The 25,788-nt window shown below is 44.7% G+C and overlaps 1 protein-coding gene across 1 annotated transcript; it reads right to left on the reverse strand.

Moving 5' to 3' along the window:
* Positions 1–1,469: 1,469 nt before the first annotated feature.
* Positions 1,470–25,192, reverse strand: LOC106570693 (alpha-taxilin). The gene is made up of 12 exons (XM_014143163.3): positions 25,086–25,192; positions 24,195–24,370; positions 22,020–22,394; positions 20,880–20,971; positions 18,176–18,346; positions 13,655–13,720; positions 13,346–13,474; positions 11,788–11,907; positions 9,164–9,238; positions 8,922–9,014; positions 5,560–5,655; positions 1,470–4,424 (listed from the first exon to the last, which is right to left on the reverse strand). The coding sequence occupies exons 2-12, from the start codon at positions 24,358–24,360 to the stop codon at positions 4,116–4,118; spliced, it is 1,692 nt and encodes a 563-aa protein (XP_013998638.3). The 5' UTR covers positions 24,361–24,370; positions 25,086–25,192; the 3' UTR covers positions 1,470–4,115.
* Positions 25,193–25,788: the final 596 nt, after the last annotated feature.

A 25,788-nucleotide genomic window follows, 5' to 3' on the forward strand; every position in this document is an offset into this window, starting at 1 on the left:
TGAACAGAGAGTAGCAGTAGAGTAAAAGAGGGGTTGGGGGGGGGGGGGGGGGGGGCACACAATGCAGATAGTCCAGGTAGCCATTTGGTTACCTGTTCAGGAGTCTTATGGCTTGGGTCGGGTCAATACATTTAAAAAAAAAAGTCAAAAAAAGACAATTGTGCTGTCTGGTTTGCTTAATATAAGGAACTTGAAATTATTTATACTTTTACTTTTGATACTTAAGTGTATTTAAAACCAAATACTTTTAGACTTTTACTCAAGTAGTATTTTACTGGTTGACCACTTTTACTTGAGTCATTTTATATTAAGGTATCTATACTTTTACTCAGGTATGACAATTGAGTAGTTTCCCCAGCACTGAGCGTCAGGATGTGATATATTCTGGCTAGCCACCTACAATGCTAGCAAACTGCCAAGTATCCAGCAAACTATCTATGAAACAACAAAATGACGTGTGTTTAAGGTGGCTATCGCTTATGATGAGTTAATTGCCAATACCTTTATGTGTCCATAGTGTTAAAATGTAAAGCTAACATCTTGTAACGGAATAACTGCAAGGCGCCATCACGGCCTGGCCCCGAGTAAAATATAAACCCAACATGTAAAGTGTTGGTCCCATGTGTCATCAGCTGAAATAAAAGATAGCAGAAATATTCCATACGCACAAAAAAGGTTATTTATATAAAATGTTGTGCACAAATGTGTTTACATCCCTGTTAGTGAGCAGAGCTCAGTAAAAATCTTAGAAATTGTTGCGTTTATATTTTTGTTCAGTATACATGGTTATCAAACATATGGGACCACTTTAGTTAGAAATGTGAACAATAAACATTAGGAATATCTAGTTGTTTCATCATTGACGAAGACGTGTCCCAGTACTGAGTGAAGTGTTTTCCAGGGAGACACTTATGGTCAACGTTAACTAGTTCTCTCCGTGGCTAACTGGTTAGCATATAAACACTGACATTGTACAGAAAATCCTAGCAAAGTTTAGCACTTTGATGGGTGACTAATGACATTTAAATCGGATATACTCATCATCGCCAAAAGCTTTACCCTTGTCCGCTTTATCCGTTGTAATCGTTATTTCTCCCCCCAAAAAACGAGAAAAGACGAGGACTCGTGTTGCTTAGCACCAGGGCGAAAGCGGAAATGGAATGACCGTACTTCCGGTGAAACCAGCATGACCGTTCTGAAAGGCGCATTTTGCTCTGAGTTAAAGTCACTAGAATAAATTCATAATGGCATGTGATAAACCTTCACAATATTCACAGGACAGGCCTTTGAAAAAGTTGTACAGTGGTAGCCAGGTGAAGTGTAAAGTTATTCAAAGTCAAATGGTGAAATGTCTCAGTAATTGCAGCAAATATTTTTAAATCATTCTCACCCCTAAATCAAAACCCCAGAGAGCGAAATAGCAGCTTTCGATAGGGGGTCAAAAATAAAAGACCCATTACGAAATCACATAACAGATACATATTTTAATGAGCGAGTAATTAAAGTACACAGGATAAGACAAAAGTATAGGAAAATAGAAACACTATTTGGTTATTGATCAACATGGCTGAGTCAGTGTTAGGAGACAAAGGAAATAAGGGTTGTCTTGTGATTACGATAAACTGTGTGATTATGAAAGAAATAAGTTTAAAGACAAATATTGCATTCCTCAAACTGCAGCCCCCGGACCTGGACTACAATCTGAAACATGGAAGACACAGCAAGTGTACACGACAGAAAGACAATTTATGCAGACTTTCATTGAAATAATTTCACCTATTCTTTTTCCGACATAACTCTTGATAGTGAAAATAAACTTCCCGTTCAACAAGTGTACAGAAGAGAAAATTAGTCTTCCTTTTTTAAAACAGTATGGGTAACACACTGACTGGCACCAGTCATAACCATGTCAACTTGAACACTACACGGTTTATATAGGAGAAGGTAGACATTGCCACTAACCACTGATACAGGGTCAGTTGTTTCACCTTCCCAATGGTCAGGGTTAGGAATGGACTAGAGTATTCTGATCCTAGATCTGTGGTTAGGAATGGGCTAGAGTATTCTGATCCTAGATCTGTGGTTAGGAATGGGCTAGAGTACTCTGATCCTAGATCTGTGGTTAGGAATGGGCTAGAGTATTCTGATCCTAGATCTGTGGTTAGGAATGGGCTAGAGTATTCTGATCCTAGATCTGTGGTTAGGAATGGACTAGAGTAGTCTGATCCTAGATCTGTGGTTAGGAACGGGCTAGAGTATTCTGATCCTGGATCTGTGGTTAGGAATGGGCTAGAGTATTCTGATCCTAGATCTGTGGTTAGGAATGGGCTAGAGTATTCTGATCCTAGATCTGTGGTTAGGAATGGGCTAGAGTAATCTGATCCTAGATCTGTAGTTCGGGTCAGCTGAGTGTTTACGTCTGGGGGTGTATTCATTAGTGTGTACACCTTCACAAACCATTTTACAACCGAAAACAAGTTTCTATTGGATGAATTCAGGTAGTTCCCTCCCGATTACATTCTGTTTCCTAACGTTTGGTTCTTAGTGAATACACCCCAGGACAGTGTGTCGAGGACTGGAGCGGATAATACATTCTCTGTTAAGTTCTTGTCAAATCAAACTGCCACAAAACTAAATAGCGAGGCTGGGGTTGCATAGAAATATCAGTTAAAATATTTTATTACTGCACCTGATTAACAAATCGAACTATCCGAGTTGTGATTCAACAATCTTGCTAAGATGCGTATACTCACCCACACACAGGAATTAATTATTGGTAGCCACCTTGGTCAGTACATTTCAATATCTGTTTCAGTGGTTATGGAATCTTACATCTTAAACATATACATGGTCATGATAGCAAGGAAAGGCAGCATGAAAAACATTCCATGGGATCAAATGTTGTAGAATTAAATTTGAAAACAAGGAATATGAGCGTGTGGAATGGATACATGCATATTGTGGGAATGATGACGAACAAAAAAAAATCTCAATGACTTAACAATTAAGAAAACATGTGACTGATATATATCTATCCATCCATCCATCCATCCATCTATCGTGGTGTTTCTCCATTAGATACACTGGTGTTAACATATCAAACAGTCTACAAACTCTTGCTGTGTAACATGATATAAAGAAACAAACCAAAACACAGGTGTATTCAGTAGTGCACACCGTAGCGTAACATTTTGCAACGGAAAACAAGTTTCTTATTGGACAAGTTCAGATCAGTCCCTTCCCTGGTTTGCCTTATTTGCTTCCTGTTGGTTCCTAGAGATTACACACCCCTGGTTTAAGAGTACGTACATAATCCACTAACGCTCTGGACCTCTGGTTCTGGGATAAACAACGATATCTAGAACAGAATGAATCCACTAACGCTCTGGACCTCTGGTTCTGGGATAAACAACGATATCTAGAACAGAATGAAAGAAAGTGCCTATTTTCAAGACATCCCCAACCTAGAGATATACACACTGATGATGATGCTCTGGGTTGAAGTCCAACTGTGGCCAGACATCTGCAGCTTCACCGTCTCTCTATATGACAGACACACACACACACACACACACACACACACACACACACACACACACACAAAAAGACCGATGGAGACACACCTACTAAATACTCTTCTGGTCCAACATTATCTAGGGTTCTGGTGAAATATAGGGCACTATTTAGGGAATAGGGTGACATTTGGGGCACAGTCTTTCTTTAGCTTGTGATTTACATGAACATTGTGTACAGGAGTTCTCAAAGGAATGGACAAAAGACCAAAACGCAGGATAAGAACCTTCAAGGCGGCACAATCTTCCCTGACTGACATCACCTTCAACTCTCCAGGGGGGAGAACCAGAGTAAGTAGAAGCTGCTACCTGACTGCAGATCCAGGACCAGATTTTCTTGCACCGCCCTATTGGGTTTTAAATTAGGCTGGACGAAATGGAAACTGATCCTAGATCTGTGGTTTGGGGACAACTTCATCTTATTCCTGAGGGAATTACACACACCCCCACTCTTGACGCCTACATTAGTCGTGGCTTGGCTTGCAGGCTGGTAGTTGGTTGGTGAAGAGGAGAGTGTGAGCGTTGTTGCCCAGGCGAGAGGTTTCATTCCTGGGCAGTGAGGGGGACTGCACAGGCCTGGTTCTCAGTGTCCAACTCTGGGCTGAAGTGGCAGCAGGGTGTGGGGGAGCTAGTGGTGGTGGTGTCGTCAGGGTCTGGGCTGGGCTCCTGGGAGTCTATGGGGGGGAGGGAGGTGGATTCATCTCCTGGGTTGGTGTCGTCCTCGGGGCCGGCGCTCAGGTCCTGGACCTTTTTGCTGAGTTCGTTGCGTTCGTTCTGCAACGCCCGACAAAGCTTCTCCAGCCTCCCTACCTTCCCCTGGAGGCTGTCAAACTCACGCTCCTGCAGAGTTTTCTAGGGAACACACACACAGAGTCAGTCACAGACACCTTGTACTTTACACAACAAAACAAAAACGCACACTCACACTAATCTAAAAGTCCCATTCAGTGATCTAAATCCTGAGTCCAGCCTACCACCTCAGCCATGTTCATTAATTTAAATCCTGAGTCCAGCCTACCTCCTCAGCCACATTCATTGATCTAAATCCTGAGTCCAGCCTACCTCCTCAGCCACGTTCATTGATTTAAATCCTGAGTCCAGCCTACCTCCTCAGCCACGTTCATTGATCTAAATCCTGAGTCCAGCCTACCTCCTCAGCCACGTTCATTGATCTAAATCCTGAGTCCAGCCTACCTCCTCAGCCACGTTCATTGATTTAAATCCTGAGTGCAGCCTACCTCCTCAGCCACATTCATTGATTTAAATCCTGAGTGCAGCCTACCCTCCTCAGCCACATTCATTGATCTAAATCCTGAGTGCAGCCTACCTCCTCAGCCACGTTCATTGATCTAAATCCTGAGTGCAGCCTACCTCCTCAGCCACGTTCATTGATCTAAATCCTGAGTGCAGCCTACCTCCTCAGCCACGTTCATTGATCTAAATCCTGAGTGCAGCCTACCTCCTCAGCCACGTTCATTGATCTAAATCCTGAGTCCAGCCTACCTCCTCAGCCACGTTCATTGATCTAAATCCTGAGTCCAGCCTACCTCCTCAGCCACGTTCATTGATTTAAATCCTGAGTGCAGCCTACCTCCTCAGCCACATTCATTGATTTAAATCCTGAGTGCAGCCTACCTCCTCAGCCACGTTCATTGATCTAAATCCTGAGTGCAGCCTACCTCCTCAGCCACGTTCATTGATCTAAATCCTGAGTGCAGCCTACCTCCTCAGCCACATTCATTGATCTAAATCCTGAGTGCAGCCTACCTCCTCAGCCACGTTCATTGATCTAAATCCTGAGTGCAGCCTACCTCCTCAGCCACGTTCATTGATCTAAATCCTGAGTGCAGCCTACCTCCTCAGCCACGTTCATTGATCTAAATCCTGAGTGCAGCCTACCTCCTCAGCCACGTTCATTGATCTAAATCCTGAGTGCAGCCTACCTCCTCAGCCACGTTCATTGATCTAAATCCTGAGTGCAGCCTACCTCCTCAGCCATATTCAGCAGGGCCTTGTTGCTGCTCTCCCACCTGGAGCGATACATGGTCGTCTCCTTCTCCAGCTTCTTGATCTTCTTTGTCATCTAAAGGACACAAAACAGGTCACATGACCACGGACTACAATGAAGATAGACACAGACCTGCCAACCCGGGAATCATTTTTATGAGTACCACTTCAGGGTGGTGGCGGCGGCACCACCAGCCCCACTACGGCGCACGTGCAACACCCACACCTCACAAATCATTTGGCATGCACCTTTTTTTGTTGTTGCCTAATAATATGATGTTGGCAGAAGACTGCCTCAGTAGTCTATAGACTTATGGGTACTTGGTAATTGGCTGCCTCTCAGCAACTAACTAGAAATACACTGAAATGTATAATCACAAAGTACATGAGGATGGCTGGGGGGGGGGGAGAATCATTAATTTTGCATTTTTTTAAACACCTGAAACAGCTTTTTTCCCCCTGCAATCCAGAGCCATAATCAGTATGCTTAATTCTAAAATTATGTATATTTTTCTGCATATCTAAGCATACATCTTGAGCTGTCTGTTGGTTATATAATATATATTTTTAAAGACAGTAATTATGTTTCTCTGCATCTCTGCTAAAATCTGGGTAAAAGACTGAAAGGAATGTGAGTCTTATTCAGTACATTTAGTTATTGCTTGGTTTTCTAAAGTCTACCAATCTTGACAGCAGGCATGCCAGCTAAAATACAGGTAACTACAGGTAAAATAATGAAAACACTGGAGTAAATGAGGGTGGCATGAGCGGTCACTGGTTTGATGAGCATGAAAACGATGTAAACCATACGCCATGGCCGTCTCAGGTCACCAGATCTCAACCCAACAGCGTTTTTCACCACCAACAAAACACAGACTGATCGAATACATCGTGGAATAATGGTGTCTCATCCCTCCAATAGAGTTCCAGACACTTGTAGAATCTATGACAAGGTGCATTGAAGCTGTTCTGGTTCGTGTTTGGCCCAACGTCCTATTAAGAGACTATGTTGGTGTATTTTATTAATTTAACTTTTATTTAACTAGGCAAGTCAGTTACGAACAAATCATTTTTTACAATGACAGTGTTTCCTTACTTTAAATTTTTTTTACATTATTTTTATAGACAAGCTAGCTACTCTAACTTGATTGATAGCCTGAAATGGCTTCTGGGTATTGAGTTATAAGGTTGGAAACCTATCTGTGATAGCTAAAGCCTACTTCATAACATTGCTAGGTGGCTTGTAGTATTTTAACAGGACAAATCTGAGTGGCCACGTCCCCCCTATGGGTATGAAGCCTCTGTAGGCCTACGGTTGGGTGAGGGGGGGGGGGGGGGGGTCCGGAAGGGGTCAGTCAACCTCCCCCTCAGGAAGTTGAACCTGCCATTTCCTGAAACCTAGCATCTTAAATGATATCAAACAATGTAGCCAACACAGAAGTCTTATGTTTGATCATAAATTACATTAAGTTGATCTCAATAAAAGGTCCGGATTATTCTAGGTTAAATTTAAGGGGTCATGATTATTCTAATTCAAAAAGGAAATTCCATACATTTTCAACTTCATATTCATCACCTCCAGCAAGAGTGAGGAAGATGAGTGTTCAAGGACATCGGTGTGATTTTAACCAGAGGAGGCGCTGCATGCTAATTGATTGATGATGTCATTGTAAACACTTATCTTCCTGTATCAAAAAAAACAAAAAACCCCAACAGAAACACACCATTTTCACGTACAGGAAGTTGGTGCTGCTGGAGATGAACATGAAGAGGAACCTTTTAGAAATAATAGGCGTCTTTATGCAGATAGTCCGGTGAAAATGTAAAACTGGCTTCTTCGTTTTATTTGACGATAAAATTCAGAATCAATTCAATTACTGGATGTAATGTAGTAGTCTAGCTTACTGTATGTGTAGACTATTTGAAATATGAAACAACTGAACCCGGGTCCCGACCTCACCCACCCACCCACCCGGGGTCCCGACCTCACCCACCCACCCACCCACCCGGGGTCCCGACCTCACCCACCCACCCGGGGTCCCGACCTCACCCACCCACCCGGGGTCCCGACCTCACCCACCCACCCGGGGTCCCGACCTCACCCACCCGGGGTCCCGACCTCACCCACCCGGGTCCCGACCTCACCCACCCACCCACCCGGGGTCCCGACCTCACCCACCCACCCGGGTCCCGACCTCACCCACCCACCCACCCGGTCCCGACCTCACCCACCCACCCACCCACCCACCCGGGGTCCCGACCTCACCCACCCGGGTCCCGACCTCACCCACCCACCCACCGGGGTCCCGACCTCACCCACCCGGGGTCCCGACCTCACCCACCCGGGGTCCCGACCTCACCCACCCGGGGTCCCGACCTCACCCCCCCGGGGTCCCGACCTCACCCCCCCGGGGTCCCGACCTCACCCCCCCGGGGTCCCGACCTCACCCCCCCGGGGACCCGACCACTAGGCTACCATTCATTCAACATGCCTTGTCGTCATCGGTGACCTGATTATCACGACATCATTGGCAGCCTACTGTTGAACTCCAGAAGAGGACTGATTCGTTAACATAAAGCCTGCTAATCTTTAACAGTGTTACATTACTTTCTGAAGGTCTGTATTTAGCAGAACCGCTTTCTGCCATGTCCGTTTCCATCCACGCAGCGACGCGCACTGAAGTACCGCACGTCTCCTTGCTCGTCAATGCACTCGCGCCTACTACCGTCTTCGCGGCACTCATGTGCGGGCAAGATGGTTCTTGCTTAGTAGACTAAATGCTGTAGCTCACTACCTTTTGTCGTAATGAAGCCTTAGCGAAGGAGCTAACTATGAAAGTGGTTATGTCAACGTTTACCGAACTCGGTCCTCGGGATCCCAAGGGGTGAACGTTTTGGTTTGAACCCTAACAATAATCAACGCTTGATGATTAGTTAACTATTACCATCAGCTGTGTAGTGTTAGGGCACAAACCAAAACGTGCACCCACTAGACAGATTTTGGGAAACCCTGGGTTATGTGCTTAACTTACACACATTCATAGTGGAAAATGTATTTGGCAAACAGTTTGTTCTCCATTTTTCCCCTCACACATCAGTGGTATCAACAAACAAAGTGGAGAGCTGTCATCCAGGGAGAAAACGGTACCATGGTTACGGGTAGTTGGCTCAGATCCAACTTCAGACGGTTGAGTCAAAAATCAACAATGTACCAACTTGAATCCTATTTTCTGGATAGTTTTTTTCGTACCAGCGCTCTTTGACCTCAAACTGTGTGTAGGTTGGCAGGTCTGCGGACTAAAACATGGGTCAGCCTCCATTTTAACACACGCACAGGCTCACCTTCTCCATCTCCTGTTTGAATGTGGTGAACACCTCGTTGCTCTTTGAAAGAGTGGTCTGAAACTCCTCAAACTTCTCTGTGTATAAGGACAGCTGGATGGGGAAACAGGGAACAGAGGGGAAATGGGGAACAGAGGGAGGAGAGTTCATTCACATATTACCTTTACAGCTCAGCGGAAACAGCGAGGATGTTTATCGTAGAGCATCCACTCTGTCCTACAGAGTTCTAGAGAGATAGTTACCTGTTGTTTGAGATGGACCTCCTGCTGCTTCATCAGCTCACACATCCTCTGAGACTCTGCCGCTTCCTTCAGCAGCTGGAGAGACATGAGACAACATGAGACCAACCCTAACCCATCGTCTGAAACTACCTCTTCCTTCAGCAGCTGGAGAGACATGAGATTGGGCTTTTCTCGACTAAAAAAAAAATAAAAAAAATATTGGGTCTACCAAGAGTCGTCTTCTCCTTTGACCAAATGATTGGTCGAAATTTTAAAACGTGTATTTATCTTGTGTTTTAAATCAAATCAACTATATACACTGAGCTTGTCTGATGCTTTAAGCACACGGTTTGATTAAATAATTAAGACAAAGTCAAATGACTAGAGGGAGTCCGACCGCAATTGATTTGATTGTACCAGGCCGGGCTCAGACTTGCTGTGCCGTCTAAAAACCAAAAAAACAACGAGTGACTGTGATTAGCACCCATCGTCTGTCTCTCCTCCCTGTTGCAGCGACAGACAGAACATCAGTATTTATCTCGCTGTCCATGTTACTGAAGCTGTAACATAATTAGAGCCATTTCTAAAAGTTCTGTTACCGAAATCCCTCATTTGTTTAGGAAAAACATTGCCTCAACTCTTGCTCTCTTTACATGACAGATGTATACATCACATGCATGTGACCTATAGCATTGTCATAAACGTCAATAAATTGGTTATAACAAACTCTGAACACTAACACTCGAAACGGGAATGTTTACTGGTTGCTCAGGAGGTAAAGGGGATGTCAGATGCGTGGAGTAAATGTGACTCGTGGAAAATACTGGAGATGAAGAATAAAGTTAAGGAGCCAGCAGTGCAGGCATATTGTGTGTACCAAACAGGTGCTGTGTAGATTACAATAACATTTCTGACCGTTTGGAACAATGTAAACACTAAATTATAAGCGTACAAGCGAGTCTGTTGTAACGTTTTAATTTTTTTTTAAAGCCTTTATTACAGCAAATACTATAAAAAAAACAGTCGCATTAATTCATGAATGCAATTTCCGAAATGGAACAGGTTAGGCCTATTTATTGTTTAAGCTAATTATTCAATGGTTGCTTTGTCATTTTAAAACTAAAATGCTTGATTGCATTTCTAAATCATGAATGACTCCTATGCTGTGTGATGACATGAACAAATAAATAAGCCTAGATAAGTATTGAATCATAACAACAATAAGGAGATAAAGGAAAAAGGAGGGGTTTTATTATTATTATTATTTGGACCAGTGTAAACAGTAAATAAATACCAGACAGGCTGGTGTAATGGACAAAAGGATTTAGCCTTTACTACAGCATAACAAAGGGTAAAGCCTTTACTACAGCATAACAAAGATTATTCTAAAGATCAATGCGGTGCCTATTAATTTATCATCGAATCACAGCCTACTCCGACTTGGCCAAACGGGTGATTATTTAACAAAAGCACAATCGTTGAACAAATGTACCTAACCATAAACATCAATGCCTTAAAATCAATACACAGAAATATATATTTTGAAACCTGCATTTTTAGTTTAATTTCTTTTATGTTAGTAGGCGATATTAACTAGGGAAAATTGAGTCACTTCTCTTGCGTTCAGTGCAAGCAGAGTCAGGGTACATGCAGCAGTTTGGGCCTCCTGGCTCGTTGCGAACTGTGTGAAGATAATTTCTTCCCAACAAAGACTGTAATTAATTTGCCAGAATTATGACATTGAAGGTTGTGCAATGTAACAGCAATATTTACACTTATGGTTTCAGTTCCCGAAATAAACATTTTGTTTTCGAAATTTGACCACATTAATGACCAAAGGCTCGTATTTGTGTATTTATTCTAATTAAGTCTATGATTTGACATAGCAGTCTGACTGAGTGGTGGTAGGCAGCAGCAGGCTCGTAAGCGTTCATTCAAACAGCAGTTTACTGCGTTTTCCAGCAGCTCTTAGCAAAGCTTGATCCACAGCGCTGTTTATGACTTCAAGCCTATCAACTCCCGAGATTAGGCTGGAAATACTAAAGTGCCCATAAGAACATCCAATAGTCAAAGGTATATGAAATAGAAATGATATAGAGAGAAATAGTCCTATAATTCCTATAATAACTACAACTAAAACTTCTTACCTGGGAATATTGAAGACTCATGTTAAAAGGAACCACCAGCTTTCATATGTTCTCATGTTCTGAGCAAGGAACTTAAACGTTAGCTTTCTTACATGGCACATATTGCACTTTTACTTTCTTCTCCAACACTTTGTTTTTGCATTATTTAAACCAAATTGAACATGTTTCAGTTTTTACTTGAGACTAAATTGATTTTATGTAATATATTAAGTTAAAATAAGAGTGTTCATTCAATAGTTGTAATTGTCATTATTACACACACACACAAATAGAAAAATCTGCCGATTAATCGGTATCGGCGTTGAAAAATCACAATCGGTCGACCTCTAGTTGCCATATTATTATTATTATTGCGACTAAGTATAGTTTGTCTTCATTTGGACGCTCTTGAAAACGAGATGCATCATGTAAAATGTTAAAGAAATAAATACACTCATTGAGTTGAATGTGTTGACTAGAGCGTTAACCAAACAACCGTATTATTTGACTGTTACTCACAAAGTCCTTCTCTCTGTGATGGCGGTCCTCTGACTCCAGGAGCAGTTCCTGAGCCTGGTGTAGCTTAGCATCCACCAGCTGTTGCTGCAGTTCCTTATGCCTGAACACCTTGTCAATGTGCTGAGAGAAAGGACAGGGGCGGCTAACACTCACATGTCCACAACATTGGCCAGACATTTACTGCAGTTGCACCTTCTGTGCTTTAGATGTGTAAGTCAATGGACTTGTCCTAGCAGAGAGCAGCAGACCTCCCACCTGCTCCTCCTAGAAACACACACACACGCCGTTCTCCCCACTACAAACACACGCCGTTCTCCCCACGACACACACACGCCGTTCTCCCCACGACAAACACACACGCCGTTCTCCCCACGACAAACACACACGCCGTTCTCCCCACGACAAACACACACGCCGTTCTCCCCACGACAAACACACACGCCGTTCTCCCCACGACAAACACACACGCCGTTCTCCCCACGACAAACACACACGCCGTTCTCCCCACGACAAACACACGCGCCGTTCTCCCCACTACAAACACACGCGCCGTTCTCCCCACTACAAACACACGCGCCGTTCTCCCCACTACAAACACACGCCGTTCTCCCCACTACAAACACACGCCGTTCTCCCCACTACAAACACACGCCGTTCTCCCCACTACAAACACACGCCGTTCTCCCCACGACACACACACGCCGTTCTCCCCACGACACACACACGCCGTTCTCCCCACGACACACACACGCCGTTCTCCCCACTACAAACACACGCCGTTCTCCCCACTACAAACACACGCCGTTCTCCCCACTACAAACACACGCCGTTCTCCCCACTACAAACACACGCCGTTCTCCCCACTACAAACACACGCCATTCTCCCCACTACAAACACACACCATTCTCCCCACTACAAACACACACCATTCTCCCCACTACAAACACACACCATTCTCCCCACTACAAACACACACCATTCTCCCCACTACAAACACACACCATTCTCCCCACTACAAACACACACCATTCTCCCCACTACAAACACACACCATTCTCCCCACTACAAACACACCATTCTCCCCACTACAAACACACCATTCTCCCCACTACAAACACACCATTCTCCCCACTACAAACACACCGTTCCCCCCACTACAAACACACCATTCTCCCCACTACAAACACACCGTTCTCCCCACTACAAACACACCGTTCTCCCCACTACAAACACACCGTTCTCCCCACTACAAACACACCGTTCTCCCCACTACAAACACACCATTCTCCCCACTACAAACACACCATTCTCCCCACTACAAACACACCATTCTCCCCACTACAAACACACCATTCTCCCCACTACAAACACACCATTCTCCCCACTACAAACACACCATTCTCCCCACTACAAACACACCATTCTCCCCACTACAAACACACCGTTCTCCCCACTACAAACACACCGTTCTCCCCACTACAAACACACCGTTCTCCCCACTACAAACACACCGTTCTCCCCACGACAAACACACCGTTCTCCCCACGACAAACACACCTCCTCTCGTAGTTCGTACTGCTGGATGAGTTTCTTGAGCTTCTCTGCCAGCTCAGAGTTCTCCAGCCTCAGACTAGCATTCCTCTCATTATGCTGCTCCATCTGGGCTTGGATGTCATTCAGAGTCACCTGGGAACACACACACACATGTTACATCCCAATAGACACCAACAGGTGTTAAATCCTTGGGTGAACGTCCAAAGTATTTCCTAGATTTCTCACCTCATTGGAGAAGATGGCGGCAATAAATCAAGGCATCAAGGAAAGACTTGACATTCATCCCCTCTTTACATGACGCTAGTGGCTCACCTGGAAGTGTGATGTCACTTCCTTCCTCTTCTCCTCCTCCACACGTGCACGCTGCATCCCGTCATCCTGCAAGAGCAGGTTAAAGTTAAGTTTAAAATGTATGGCTCCATTTTATTCCAGAAAGCTGTTCACTTCATGAATCTGAGACAACTGATTCGCATTAGGGCTGACCCAGACCTGCCAACCCTGTCCAACTTTTTAAGAATACCAGGTGCGCATGGCAAATTGGAGATTCATGTGCTTAAACAAACATTATGGATCACACCTGGTTCAGTCCTCTGAAAAAGGTATTTACAAAACATAAAAGATTCATACTGATAAGTACAGAACATATAAAATAAACATATGTTGTGGAATTAGCACAGATTGTCTGTTTATGCCACTACATGTACAGTGTAGAAAGGAGATAATTATCATTGACGTTTTTCTTAGCACATGCCTCCAAGTTTATTCTCTATGTAGGGGAACACTTGTCACTTCTCAAACAGGGCCAATCACAAGTTACTGGCTTTTTAGTCACAGTTCCTAATCAACACTAAAAGCAAAATCATTTTGAAAACATAAAAACAAAATGATCACATCAACACAGACTGCAAACTGGCTACCGCCGTTCAGCAGGCTACCGCAAAGGGACTCCGGCCGCCGTTCAGCAGGCTACCGCAAAGGGACTCCGACCGCCGTTCAGCAGGCTACCGCAAAGGGACTCCGGCCGCCGTTCAGCAGGCTACCGCAAAGGGAATCCGACCGGCGTTCGGCAGGCTACCGCAAACTGGCTACACGTTCAGCAGGCTACCGCCGTTCGGCAGGCTACCGCAAAGGGACTCCGGCCGCCGTTCGGCAGGCTACCGCAAAGGGACTCCGGCCGCCGTTCGGCAGGCTACCGCAAAGGGACTCCGACCGCCGTTCGGCAGGCTACCGCAAACGGCGCACGTCGCGGCACCGCCGTTCGGCAGGCTACCGCAAAGGGACTCCGACCGCCGTTCGGCAGGCTACCGCAAAGGGACTCCGACCGCCGTTCGGCAGGCTACCGCAAAGGGACTCCGACCGCCGTTCGGCAGGCTACCGCAAAGGGACTCCGACCGCCGTTCGGCAGGCTACCGCAAAGGGACTCCGACCGCCGTTCAGCAGGCTACCGCAAAGGGACTCCGACCGCCGTTCAGCAGGCTACCGCAAAGGGACTCCAACCGCTGTTCATTTCTTTGCAGCGCATACATCATTTGAGATTTTCGAAATTGATAAAATCTCAAATCTAGTGCGAAGGCATTTTAGAAGCGTTGCCTCTATAGCTAATACCGGACACTAGGGTTGCAAAGGGCGGCTCGGGAAATTTCTGGACATTTTCATGGGAACTTAGTTAAGCCCGGGAATTTTGGGAATGTTTCTTAAATTCATCAAAAAAAGTTAGCTTATAACAGTGAACTTTTTGTGTGGGATACACATAAGGCAATTCTAGGTCTTGTGGCATATTTTGGTAAAGCTATCACCAATTCAATGGAATTGCAACCCTCTGCATGCACAGTGCATTCTTCCATCACATGTACAGCTGATTCTCAAGATCTTGCACACTAATGAGATGCTATTGAGCCCACACTACTACACTGTCTGAGCCAAGGACTACATGCTTTCTGGTAAGTTTTGATTACAATACTGGGTGGGGTGAATATATTTTATATGACATACATGATTTTTGTTAACTAGTAAATAGCAGCCTACAGCAAAGTGTGTTTAAATCATTCCTAACTTTTTAACAATTTCTGCTAGTTAGTTTTTGCTACCATGTGGGTTTTAGCTTGCTTGAGCCTGCTAACTGAGGAGTGTTAATTCACCTGCTTCCATACACATTTCATTTTAAAACATTTATCTTGCAAAGGAGTTATTTAATCTAACTGCTTAACTACATCTGTACATTTGAGGCTTTTTGAGCCTTACAACGAGCCATCCTCAACAAGGTTGGAAAGTGACAGTGAAGATGAGGCCGTCAGAGTCTGATGTTCAAGAGGTGGATATTGAGGAGGTCCAGGGAGAAGACATGGAAGCCTGAGAGGAAGACAACCAAAGCTTTAGTTTCTAGACTATCATTTTACAGATGTTGAAAACATTTTTTGGGAGATGCGATGGATCATTGGGGATCATTCAATATTCCCTTTCTTTGGTTGTTCAGTGAAATCATCCCATGTGACGAGTCAAGTCATTTAATTAAAGGTCAATACGAAAGGATTTAATCATTTGCAATTATGTCTCCATATGATAAGGTAAAAGGTTTATGTCTACTTATGATAAGGTAAAAGGTTTATGTCTCCTTATGATAAGGTAAAAGGTTTATGTCTCCATATGATAAGGTAAAAGGTTTATGTCTACTTATGATAAGGTAAAAGGTTTATGTCTACTTATGATAAGGTAAAAGGTTTATGTCTACTTATGATAAGGTAAAAGGTTTATGTCTCCTTATGATAAGGTAAAAGGTTTATGTCTCCTTATGATAAGGTAAAAGGTTTATGTCTCCATATGATAAGGTAAAAGGTTTATGTCTACTTATGATAAGGTAAAAGGTTTATGTCTCCATATGATAAGGTAAAAGGTTTATGTCTCCATATGATAAGGTAAAAGGTTTATGTCTCCATATGATAAGGTAAAAGGTTTATGTCTCCATATGATAAGGTAAAAGGTTTATGTCTCCATATGATAAGGTAAAAGGTTTATGTCTACTTATGATAAGGTAAAAGGTTTATGTCTACTTATGATAAGGTAAAAGGTTTATGTCTACTTATGATAAGGTAAAAGGTTTATGTCTACTTATGATAAGGTAAAAGGTTTATGTCTACTTATGATAAGGTAAAAGGTTTATGTCTCCATATGATAAGGTAAAAGGTTTATGTCTACTTATGATAAGGTAAAAGGTTTATGTCTACTTATGATAAGGTAAAAGGTTTATGTCTACTTATGATAAGGTAAAAGGTTTATGTCTACTTATGATAAGGTAAAAGGTTTATGTCTACTTATGATAAGGTAAAAGCTTTATGTCTACTTATGATAAGGTAAAAGGTTTATGTCTCCATATGATAAGGTAAAAGGTTTATGTCTACTTATGATAAGGTAAAAGGTTTATGTCTACTTATGATAAGGTAAAAGGTTTATGTCTACTTATGATAAGGTAAAAGGTTTATGTCTACTTATGATAAGGTAAAAGGTTTATGTCTACTTATGATAAGGTAAAAGGTTTATGTCTACTTATGATAAGGTAAAAGGTTTATGTCTACTTATGATAAGGTAAAAGGTTTATGTCTACTTATGATAAGGTAAAAGGTTTATGTCTCCATATGATAAGGTAAAAGGTTTATGTCTACTTATGATAAGGTAAAAGGTTTATGTCTACTTATGATAAGGTAAAAGGTTTATGACTACTTATGATAAGGTAAAAGGTTTATGTCTCCATATGATAAGGTAAAAGGTTTATGTCTACTTATGATAAGGTAAAAGGTTTATGTCTACTTATGATAAGGTAAAAGGTTTATGTCTACTTATGATAAGGTAAAAGGTTTATGTCTACTTATGATAAGGTAAAAGGTTTATGTCTACTTATGATAAGGTAAAAGGTTTATGTCTACTTATGATAAGGTAAAAGGTTTATGTCTCCATATGATATGGTAAATATATGCAATGCAAAAAATATCTACATTTAAATGGTATTCATATTAATTTGCATACATTTCTGTTAATTCCCATATACTCCCATGGAATGTTTCCACCTCTGAATATTCCCCAAAATGTGCAACCCCACTGGACAATCAATCATTCTTCATCGCGCAATCTTCTAAACTCCCGCCTCCATTTAATGCCAAAATGTTTATATTTATTTTTGATTATACTTTTGTAATGCTTTTTGTGATGTGGATCATAATTACAGTCTAATCAGGTTGCGTGATCCTCGTAATGTTACGTGGAAAATACAACTAAATGGGACGCACAATTAAATGTATCACACTCGCACAAATGCGACCAGTTATTTTTCGTATTTGCATTTCATTTCTTTCACTAGCAAATGCGAGTGAACTGCTGGAACTTCAGAGCCCACTGAATGTCCATCTTCTGTTCCCTAATGTTAGCTTCAAACAATTAGTGTTTACCTTCCCACAACACACGAAGTCGAAAAGAGATTTGTACAAGTGTTTACGTACAGCCGACAGCCGGCAAACTCAGCATCACAACAGGAGGAGGGGCAAACATGGGGCAGCCACGGGGCAGCCACGGGGCAGCTATGTCCAATAATGATGTATTCATCTCCATGTCCGTTGACAAACGCCGTACATGTCTGTGTGTTGCAGCTCGAGAATCGGGACGTTAGGTTCACTCAGTGGATATTAAAATATAAAAATAAAAAATGTTTTATCCGGCCCTATTCATTTCTACGTACTTCTAACTCGGATCTCGTACATGGACAGAGAATTGCGTAGCTGGTACGCAAAATGCGTGCATGTTTGCAGGTCTGAAAGCGTACTGTGCACCGGCTTCACGATCCTTTACCTTGAGTGTGCGGTTGTGTCTCTGCAGCTCCCTACAGAGTGACTCCAGTTTGCTGCGTGCCAGGATGGCCTTGCTGTGTTCGTTCCTCAGGTGGTCCGTCTCCTGCACCAGCTGAGACTGTTTCTTCTGCAGGACACGCATTTGCTTCTGATTGTTCCGCTGCTCCTCCAGCTAAACACACGCGCAAACACACACACAGGGGGACGAATGCACACAACACACACACAAGGACACGCACACAAACGGACACGCAGGCGCACAAACGGAAAATAGTTTAATGCATGAAAATCCTATTGCAGCTGTTCAATTACACCCAAATGAAAAAATGGCCCCTATAAGTCTACTGATGGAAGGCTAGGGAAACAAGTCAGGCTGCCAAGGGAAGCTGGGTGTGTCAGCCATGTCCTTGTCCAGTAAAGACACCGTACAGCAGTTTCCCCTCTGTGTTGCTCCATCAGCCAGTTGCCCCGACCATTCCCCTATAGGTCACCCTGCCCTGACCATTCCCCTATAGGTCACCCTGCCCTGACCATTCCCCTATAGGTCACCCTGCCCTGACCATTCCCCTATAGGTCACCCTGCCCTGCCCATTCCCCTATAGGTCACCCTGCCCTGACCATTCCCCTATAGGTCACCCTGCCCTGACCATTCCCCTATAGGTCACTGCCCTGACCATTCCCCTATAGGCGTCACCCTGCCCTGACCATTCCCCTATAGGCGTCACTGCCCTGACCATTCCCCTATAGGTCACCCTGCCCTGACCATTCCCCTATAGGTCACCCTGCCCTGACCATTCCCCTATAGGTCACTGCCCTGACCATTCCCCTATAGGCGTCACCCTGCCCTGACCATTCCCCTATAGGCGTCACCCTGCCCTGACCATTCCCCTATAGGCGTCACTGCCCTGACCATTCCCCTATAGGCGTCACTGCCCTGACCATTCCCCTATAGGTCACCCTGCCCTGACCATTCCCCTATAGGTCACCCTGCCCTGACCATTCCCCTATAGGTCACCCTGCCCTGACCATTCCCCTATAGGTCACCCTGCCCTGACCATTCCCCTATAGGTCACCCTGCCCTGACCATTCCCCTATAGGTCACCCTGCCCTGACCATTCCCCTATAGGTCACCCTGCCCTGACCATTCCCCTATAGGTCACCCTGCCCTGACCATTCCCCTGTAGGTCACCCTGCCCTGACCATTCCCCTGTAGGTCACCCTGCCCTGACCATTCCCCTATAGGTCACCCTGCCCTGACCATTCCCCTATAGGTGTCACCCTGCCCTGACCATTCCCCTATAGGTGTCACCCTGCCCTGACCATTCCCCTATAGGTGTCACCCTGCCCTGACCATTCCCCTATAGGCGTCACTGCCCTGACCATTCCCCTATAGGTGTCACCCTGCCCTGCCCATTCCCCTATAGGTGTCACCCTGCCCTGCCCATTCCCCTATAGGTGTCACCCTGCCCTGCCCATTCCCCTATAGGTCACCCTGCCCTGACCATTCCCCTATAGGTCACCCTGCCCTGACCATTCCCCTATAGGTCACCCTGCCCTGCCCATTCCCCTATAGGTCACCCTGCCCTGCCCATTCCCCTATAGGTCACCCTGCCCTGCCCATTCCCCTATAGGTCACCCTGCCCTGCCCATTCCCCTATAGGTCACCCTGCCCTGCCCATTCCCCTATAGGTCACTGCCCTGACCATTCCCCTATAGGTCACCCTGCCCATTCCCCTATAGGTCACCCTGCCCATTCCCCTATAGGTCACCCTGCCCATTCCCCTATAGGTCACCCTGCCCATTCCCCTATAGGTCACCCTGCCCGACCTTCCCCTATAGGTCACCCTGCCCTGCCCATTCCCCTATAGGTCACCCTGCCCTGACCATTCCCCTATAGGTCACCCTGCCCTGACCATTCCCCTATAGGTCACCCTGCCCTGACCATTCCCCTATAGGTCACCCTGCCCTGACCATTCCCCTATAGGTCACCCTGCCCTGCCCATTCCCCTATAGGTCACCCTGCCCTGCCCATTCCCCTATAGGTCACTGCCCTGCCCATTCCCCTATAGGTCACTGCCCTGCCCATTCCCCTATAGGTCACCGCCCTGCCCATTCCCCTATAGGTCACCCTGCCCATTCCCCTATAGGTCACCCTGCCCATTCCCCTATAGGCCCCTGCCCACCCCTGGCCCCTGCCCATTCCCCTATAGGTCACCCTGCCCATTCCCCTATAGGTCACCCTGCCCATTCCCCTATAGGTCACCCTGCCCGCCATTCCCCTATAGGTCACCCTGCCCTGACCATTCCCCTATAGGTCACCCTGCCCTGACCATTCCCCTATAGGTCACCCTGCCCTGACCATTCCCCTATAGGTCACCCTGCCCTGACCATTCCCCTGTAGGTCACCCTGCCCTGACCATTCCCCTATAGGTCACCCTGCCCTGACCATTCCCCTATAGGTCACCCTGCCCTGACCATTCCCCTATAGGTCACCCTGCCCTGACCATTCCCCTATAGGTCACTGCCCTGACCATTCCCCTATAGGTCACTGCCCTGCCCATTCCCCAACACAAGGAGACAAACTACTACTGTCTGATACACAGACGGAGGCTAGAAAAGAGAGGTTGGCTAGCATGCTGAAATTAAAAGATATTAACTAAATCAAACACACCCGACTCAAAGCGTTTATGAGAGTTACTACTTACCAGTTCAGCATACTTCTTACAGAGGCCTGCCAGTTTCTCCTCTGGTGTACTCAGAGTGTTCAGGGTCTGCATCAGCAGGGTGATCTCTTTACCTGCAACACACAGGAGGGGGAACACATTCAGTGCAACACCACCTCATCACAACTGGGACTCAGCAACACACAACGGGAAGCTGTACAGCCTTAAACTCCTAGCCACCACATGGAAGACTAAAAGAATCTGATGGATGACAGCTAGATATTAGTGACCAATCCTGGTCCTGAAGACCATAGTCGGTCTCCAGGATTGGAGGCCACTGACCAACACGCAGCCAATCATTTCAGATCAATGACAAGCATCTAGGAATACGCCCCAGGAGGGATTGGTTTCAGACAGAGTAACAGAACCCCAGGAGGGATTGGTTTCAGACAGAGTAACAGAACCCCAGGAGGGATTGGTTTCAGACAGAGTAACAGAACCCCAGGAGGGATTGGTTTCAGACAGAGTAACAGAACCCCAGGAGGGATTGGTTTCAGACAGAGTAACAGAACCCCAGGAGGGATTGGTTTCAGACAGAGTAACAGAACCCCAGGAGGGATTGGTTTCAGACAGAGTAACAGAACCCCAGGAGGGATTGGTTTCAGACAGAGTAACAGAACCCCAGGAGGGATTGGTTTCAGACAGAGTAACAGAACCCCAGGAGGGATTGGTTTCAGACAGAGTAACAGAACCCCAGGAGGGATTGGTTTCAGACAGAGTAACAGAACCCCAGGAGGGATTGGTTTCAGACAGAGTAACAGAACCCCAGGAGGGATTGGTTTCAGACAGAGTAACAGAACCCCAGGAGGGATTGGTTTCAGACAGAGTAACAGAACCCCAGGAGGGATTGGTTTCAGACAGAGTAACAGAACCCCAGGAGGGATTGGTTTCAGACAGAGTAACAGAACCCCAGGAGGGATTGGTTTCAGACAGAGTAACAGAACCCCAGGAGGGATTGGTTTCAGACAGAGTAACAGAACCCCAGGGATTGGTTTCAGACAGAGTAACAGAACCCCAGGGATTGGTTTCAGACAGAGTAACAGAACCCCAGGGATTGGTTACAGACAGAGTAACAGAACCCTAGGGATTGGTTTCAGACAGAGTAACAGAACCAGTCCTTACCCAGACCCTTCACCTTCTTCTTCTCTTGAATCCTCACTTTCTCCTTCTCCACTCCGCTGGCGTTCACTTTGACCTCCCCCGGCTTGACATCTAACTCCTTCTCATTGGCCAGGCCATTGAGCACGGGGCAGTGTGATTGGCCATTGGGCAGGTTAACTCCGTCCTCCCCGTTGTCCTCCAGGCAGTAGGTGTTGAGGATGTCCTCCAGCTGGCGGCTCAGCTCCTCAGCCATGTCACACTGAGACGACACCACCGCCGTTATAGTGGAGACTGGTACAGGGTCTCCTACAGTGGAGACTGGGAGGGGTACAGGGTCTGCTACAGGTGGGACCGTGGGGACGGCTGCAGACTCTGCTGTGTTGGAAACGGCAGCCACTAGACACAGGACGGAGAGAAAGATGTTAAAAAATAATTAAATGCAGCAATAACAATTACTTATTGGACTTTGAAGTATGTAAGAACAACAAGGGGGAAAACAAAAATGAATTATAATAAACAAAGAAAACAAACACTCCAAGAACAAGAAAGAAAGAAAGAACCCACAAAGCTGCACTGCTAGCTACACTTTGGAAACGGTGACATGGGAGTTCTTCCATACACCTGATGTAAAGCAAAGGCAGCAATTTAACCTTTACATGGTAATACTTCACTTCATTCTTTACTTGGAACATACCGGTGTCTTCCAACTCCCATCGCTAGTTGCAGGTGGAACGTTAGAATTTAGAAAATACTCTGTTATTAAATTAAATCCAACAATGTGTACACCGCCAAATGTTCTCTTTCAGATCACTCATTGATCAAGACTGGTGAGTGTCATTCAAAGAGACGCCTGATTTCGGAGCAGTGCTCATGACGAGCTGCACCCACCGGTCTCCACCAATCAGAGAACGTCTGAAACAGACAATATGGCGACGTACACATTGACCTCATGGAGCAAAAATGTATTTCATGTATTAACAAAAGTGAATATTTTCTAAATTCCACCTGCTACTAGCGATGGGAGTTGAGAAGACATTGGTACGTTCCAAGCTGAGAAGTAAGCAGGGGCGAAAGTAGATTTTTTTTCTTCCCGGTAAGGGAGGTCTTTTATGAAAAATTGTTATGGGCCTAATGATATAATTCCATATAGAATCCCTAATCATTTAAAAAGGAACTCAGTTGATCTAATAGTAAAGATGTGTCATTTAACTTTTAAAATGTAATATTTTATTGTGCCATGAAACTAGCTAGACATTTTTCATCCAATTGTCAAAAAAAAATTAAAAATAAAAACACGCTTCACAGGGATCCTGTAAGCCTGGCTACCTGCACACGTTCATCCTGTATCCATAGAACTGCACACCTGCCATTGATGAATGGAAAGAGACATTGTTACAATGAATGACATTCAGTGATTGTCAAATAGGCCACTGCTGTCTGCGCGTGTCTCGAACACACATCTACGCTGTGGCAAAATGTAACTTATCGTCGAATCCACTTCACATTTGGGAGCGTATTTCCATATGTTTTCAAGTCCATTCACTCCGCTTTCATGCGAGTTACAGCCAGTAATGTTTTAATTTTTGTGATAGGCTCACGTTTTTTCCCGGTACGGCGTCCTCTTACCATTTCTTTCACCTCAGTGGTAACTGCCATGTAAAGGTTAGTTGAAAAATGTGCTTTACACTAGCTATGGTGTAACGGCTGTATGGAAGCCTTCACATATCAACGTCACAATGTATAGCTATGCTGCTGCCATAGTTGTGATACTCTGCGGTCGTAACAGTCCTGCCTATATGGACGTAGAAATTCAGTGTCATGAGTGTTGTTGAAAGTTCCCAGCTCAGTTGAGAGCTGGAGGAGGTATGTTCATTATTTGAATACTGCCAGACTTGACTTTGTGGATAGGAGCAGTGATAGCTATTCAACGCTAGAGAGAGAAAGAGCCAGCCCAGTCACAAGAAGTCCACTGTAAAATGACTGCATTTGACTAGTGCCATTATGCCGCGTTCACATGCTAGTTGGAACTCTGACATTTTCAGACTTGCCTACTGGTTGTAGTTATACACATGCTGCATTCAACCAGTTATAGCAGGTCAAAAATTTCAGTTACCTAGTTCTGACTAGACTAGCACATGAACGTGGCATTAGTTCCATCACATCTGTGACAACCGATGAAACACAGCCTAACTTTACCTGCACTTTCATCCCCATCAGCTTGTGAAGGCATGTCCTGCTCTTGCTCTTTAAGGCTGCCAGCGTCTGTAACATCTTTTTCCGCCTTGCTTCCCTCCATCTCTCCCGTGCCAGGGGCTGCATCACTGCCCTGCGTGGACGACTCTTGTGTGTCCTGTTCCTTCATGATGAAATGTCTGAGACAGATATTATTCAGAATGTTCATCGAGCACTGTATTTGTATAGGGAAATGTCAAACTGTGGCGTGAGTTACAGATCCGAATACGCAAGTGTTGGCTAACGATTATAACACGTACCTGTGCTTGAGAAAAGCAACAAATTAAACTGCCAAACGTCAATGAGGATGTGTTAGTGTAGTCTAAAACTATTAGTTAGCTAGCGGACTAAACTCTACTGTATGGTGAACTCAGTCATTCACCAAGGAGTGGAGTTGGTCACCGGAAATCAAGACAGTACACCTTACCAGAAAATGTGTTGAAACATTTTACATAAGCAATATTAATTTATCTGAAATGGCGAACAACAGCTAGCTAGTAAGCAAATAATAAATATATGTGGTATGCTAACGAAGTGAAATTTCAACTCGGCCAAAGTGTAGCTAACTACGCGAATAGTTGACATTTTGGTAAGTGAACTTAATAGCTTTGTCTAGCAAGTGAAACAAGACCTCTTCTCTTAGCAACCAAATGCATAACTAGTTTCACTTTAAACAGAAATTCGTACCGTTTAGATAACGTTAGTTAGAAAGCTAAATGCTAAGTTAGCTTGCTATCTTAGCTCTACGCTATGTAACACACCCAAGAAACACGACACTTCACATATAGCCCAGTCATTATACATACTGGGAATAAGCTTTAGGTACTTTATTAGAAAATAAAAATGACTGATTACCTTCTTGATCCAACTCAATAAATACACTTGTGTTGCCTGCTGCGTTTCCTCCTGCCAACCGACACAGGAAACACGTCATGAACCACGGAAGTGCGTAACTGACAATCTTGGGGGGAAAAATATTATGTAGTTCAACCCCTCAACTCAGAACTACAAAAACGTTAATTCAACGGCATCTAACACGGAACCCAAAACGGCTGCGCGCGTGCGCCATCCTGCATAAATGCATTTTGTCCCCCCACACCAAACGTGATCACGACACAAGGTTAAAATATCAAAACAAACTCTGAACCAATTACATTAATTTGGGGACAGGTCGAAAAGCATTAAACATGTATGGCAATTTAGCTAGTTGGCTTGCACTTGCTAGCTAATTTGTCCTATTTAGCTAGCTTGCTGTTGCTAGCTAATTTGTCCTGGGATATAAACATTGAGTTGTTATTTTACCTGAAATGCACAAGGTCCTCTACTCCGACAATTAATCCACACATAAAACGGCCAACCGAATCATTTCCAGTCATCTCTCCTTCTTCCAGGCCTTTTCATCTTTTAACTTATATGGTGATCGCATCTAAACTTTCATAGTATTACCACGACGACCGGCAAAACAGTTCATCTTTCAATCACCCACGTGGGTATAACCAATGAGGAGAAGGCACGTGGGTACCTGCTTCTATAAACCAATGAGGAGATGGAGAGGCAG

The sequence above is a fragment of the Salmo salar genome, chromosome 14 (assembly GCF_965601325.2).
Source record: "Salmo salar chromosome 14, fSalSal1, whole genome shotgun sequence".
NCBI classification, from domain to species: domain Eukaryota; kingdom Metazoa; phylum Chordata; class Actinopteri; order Salmoniformes; family Salmonidae; genus Salmo; species Salmo salar.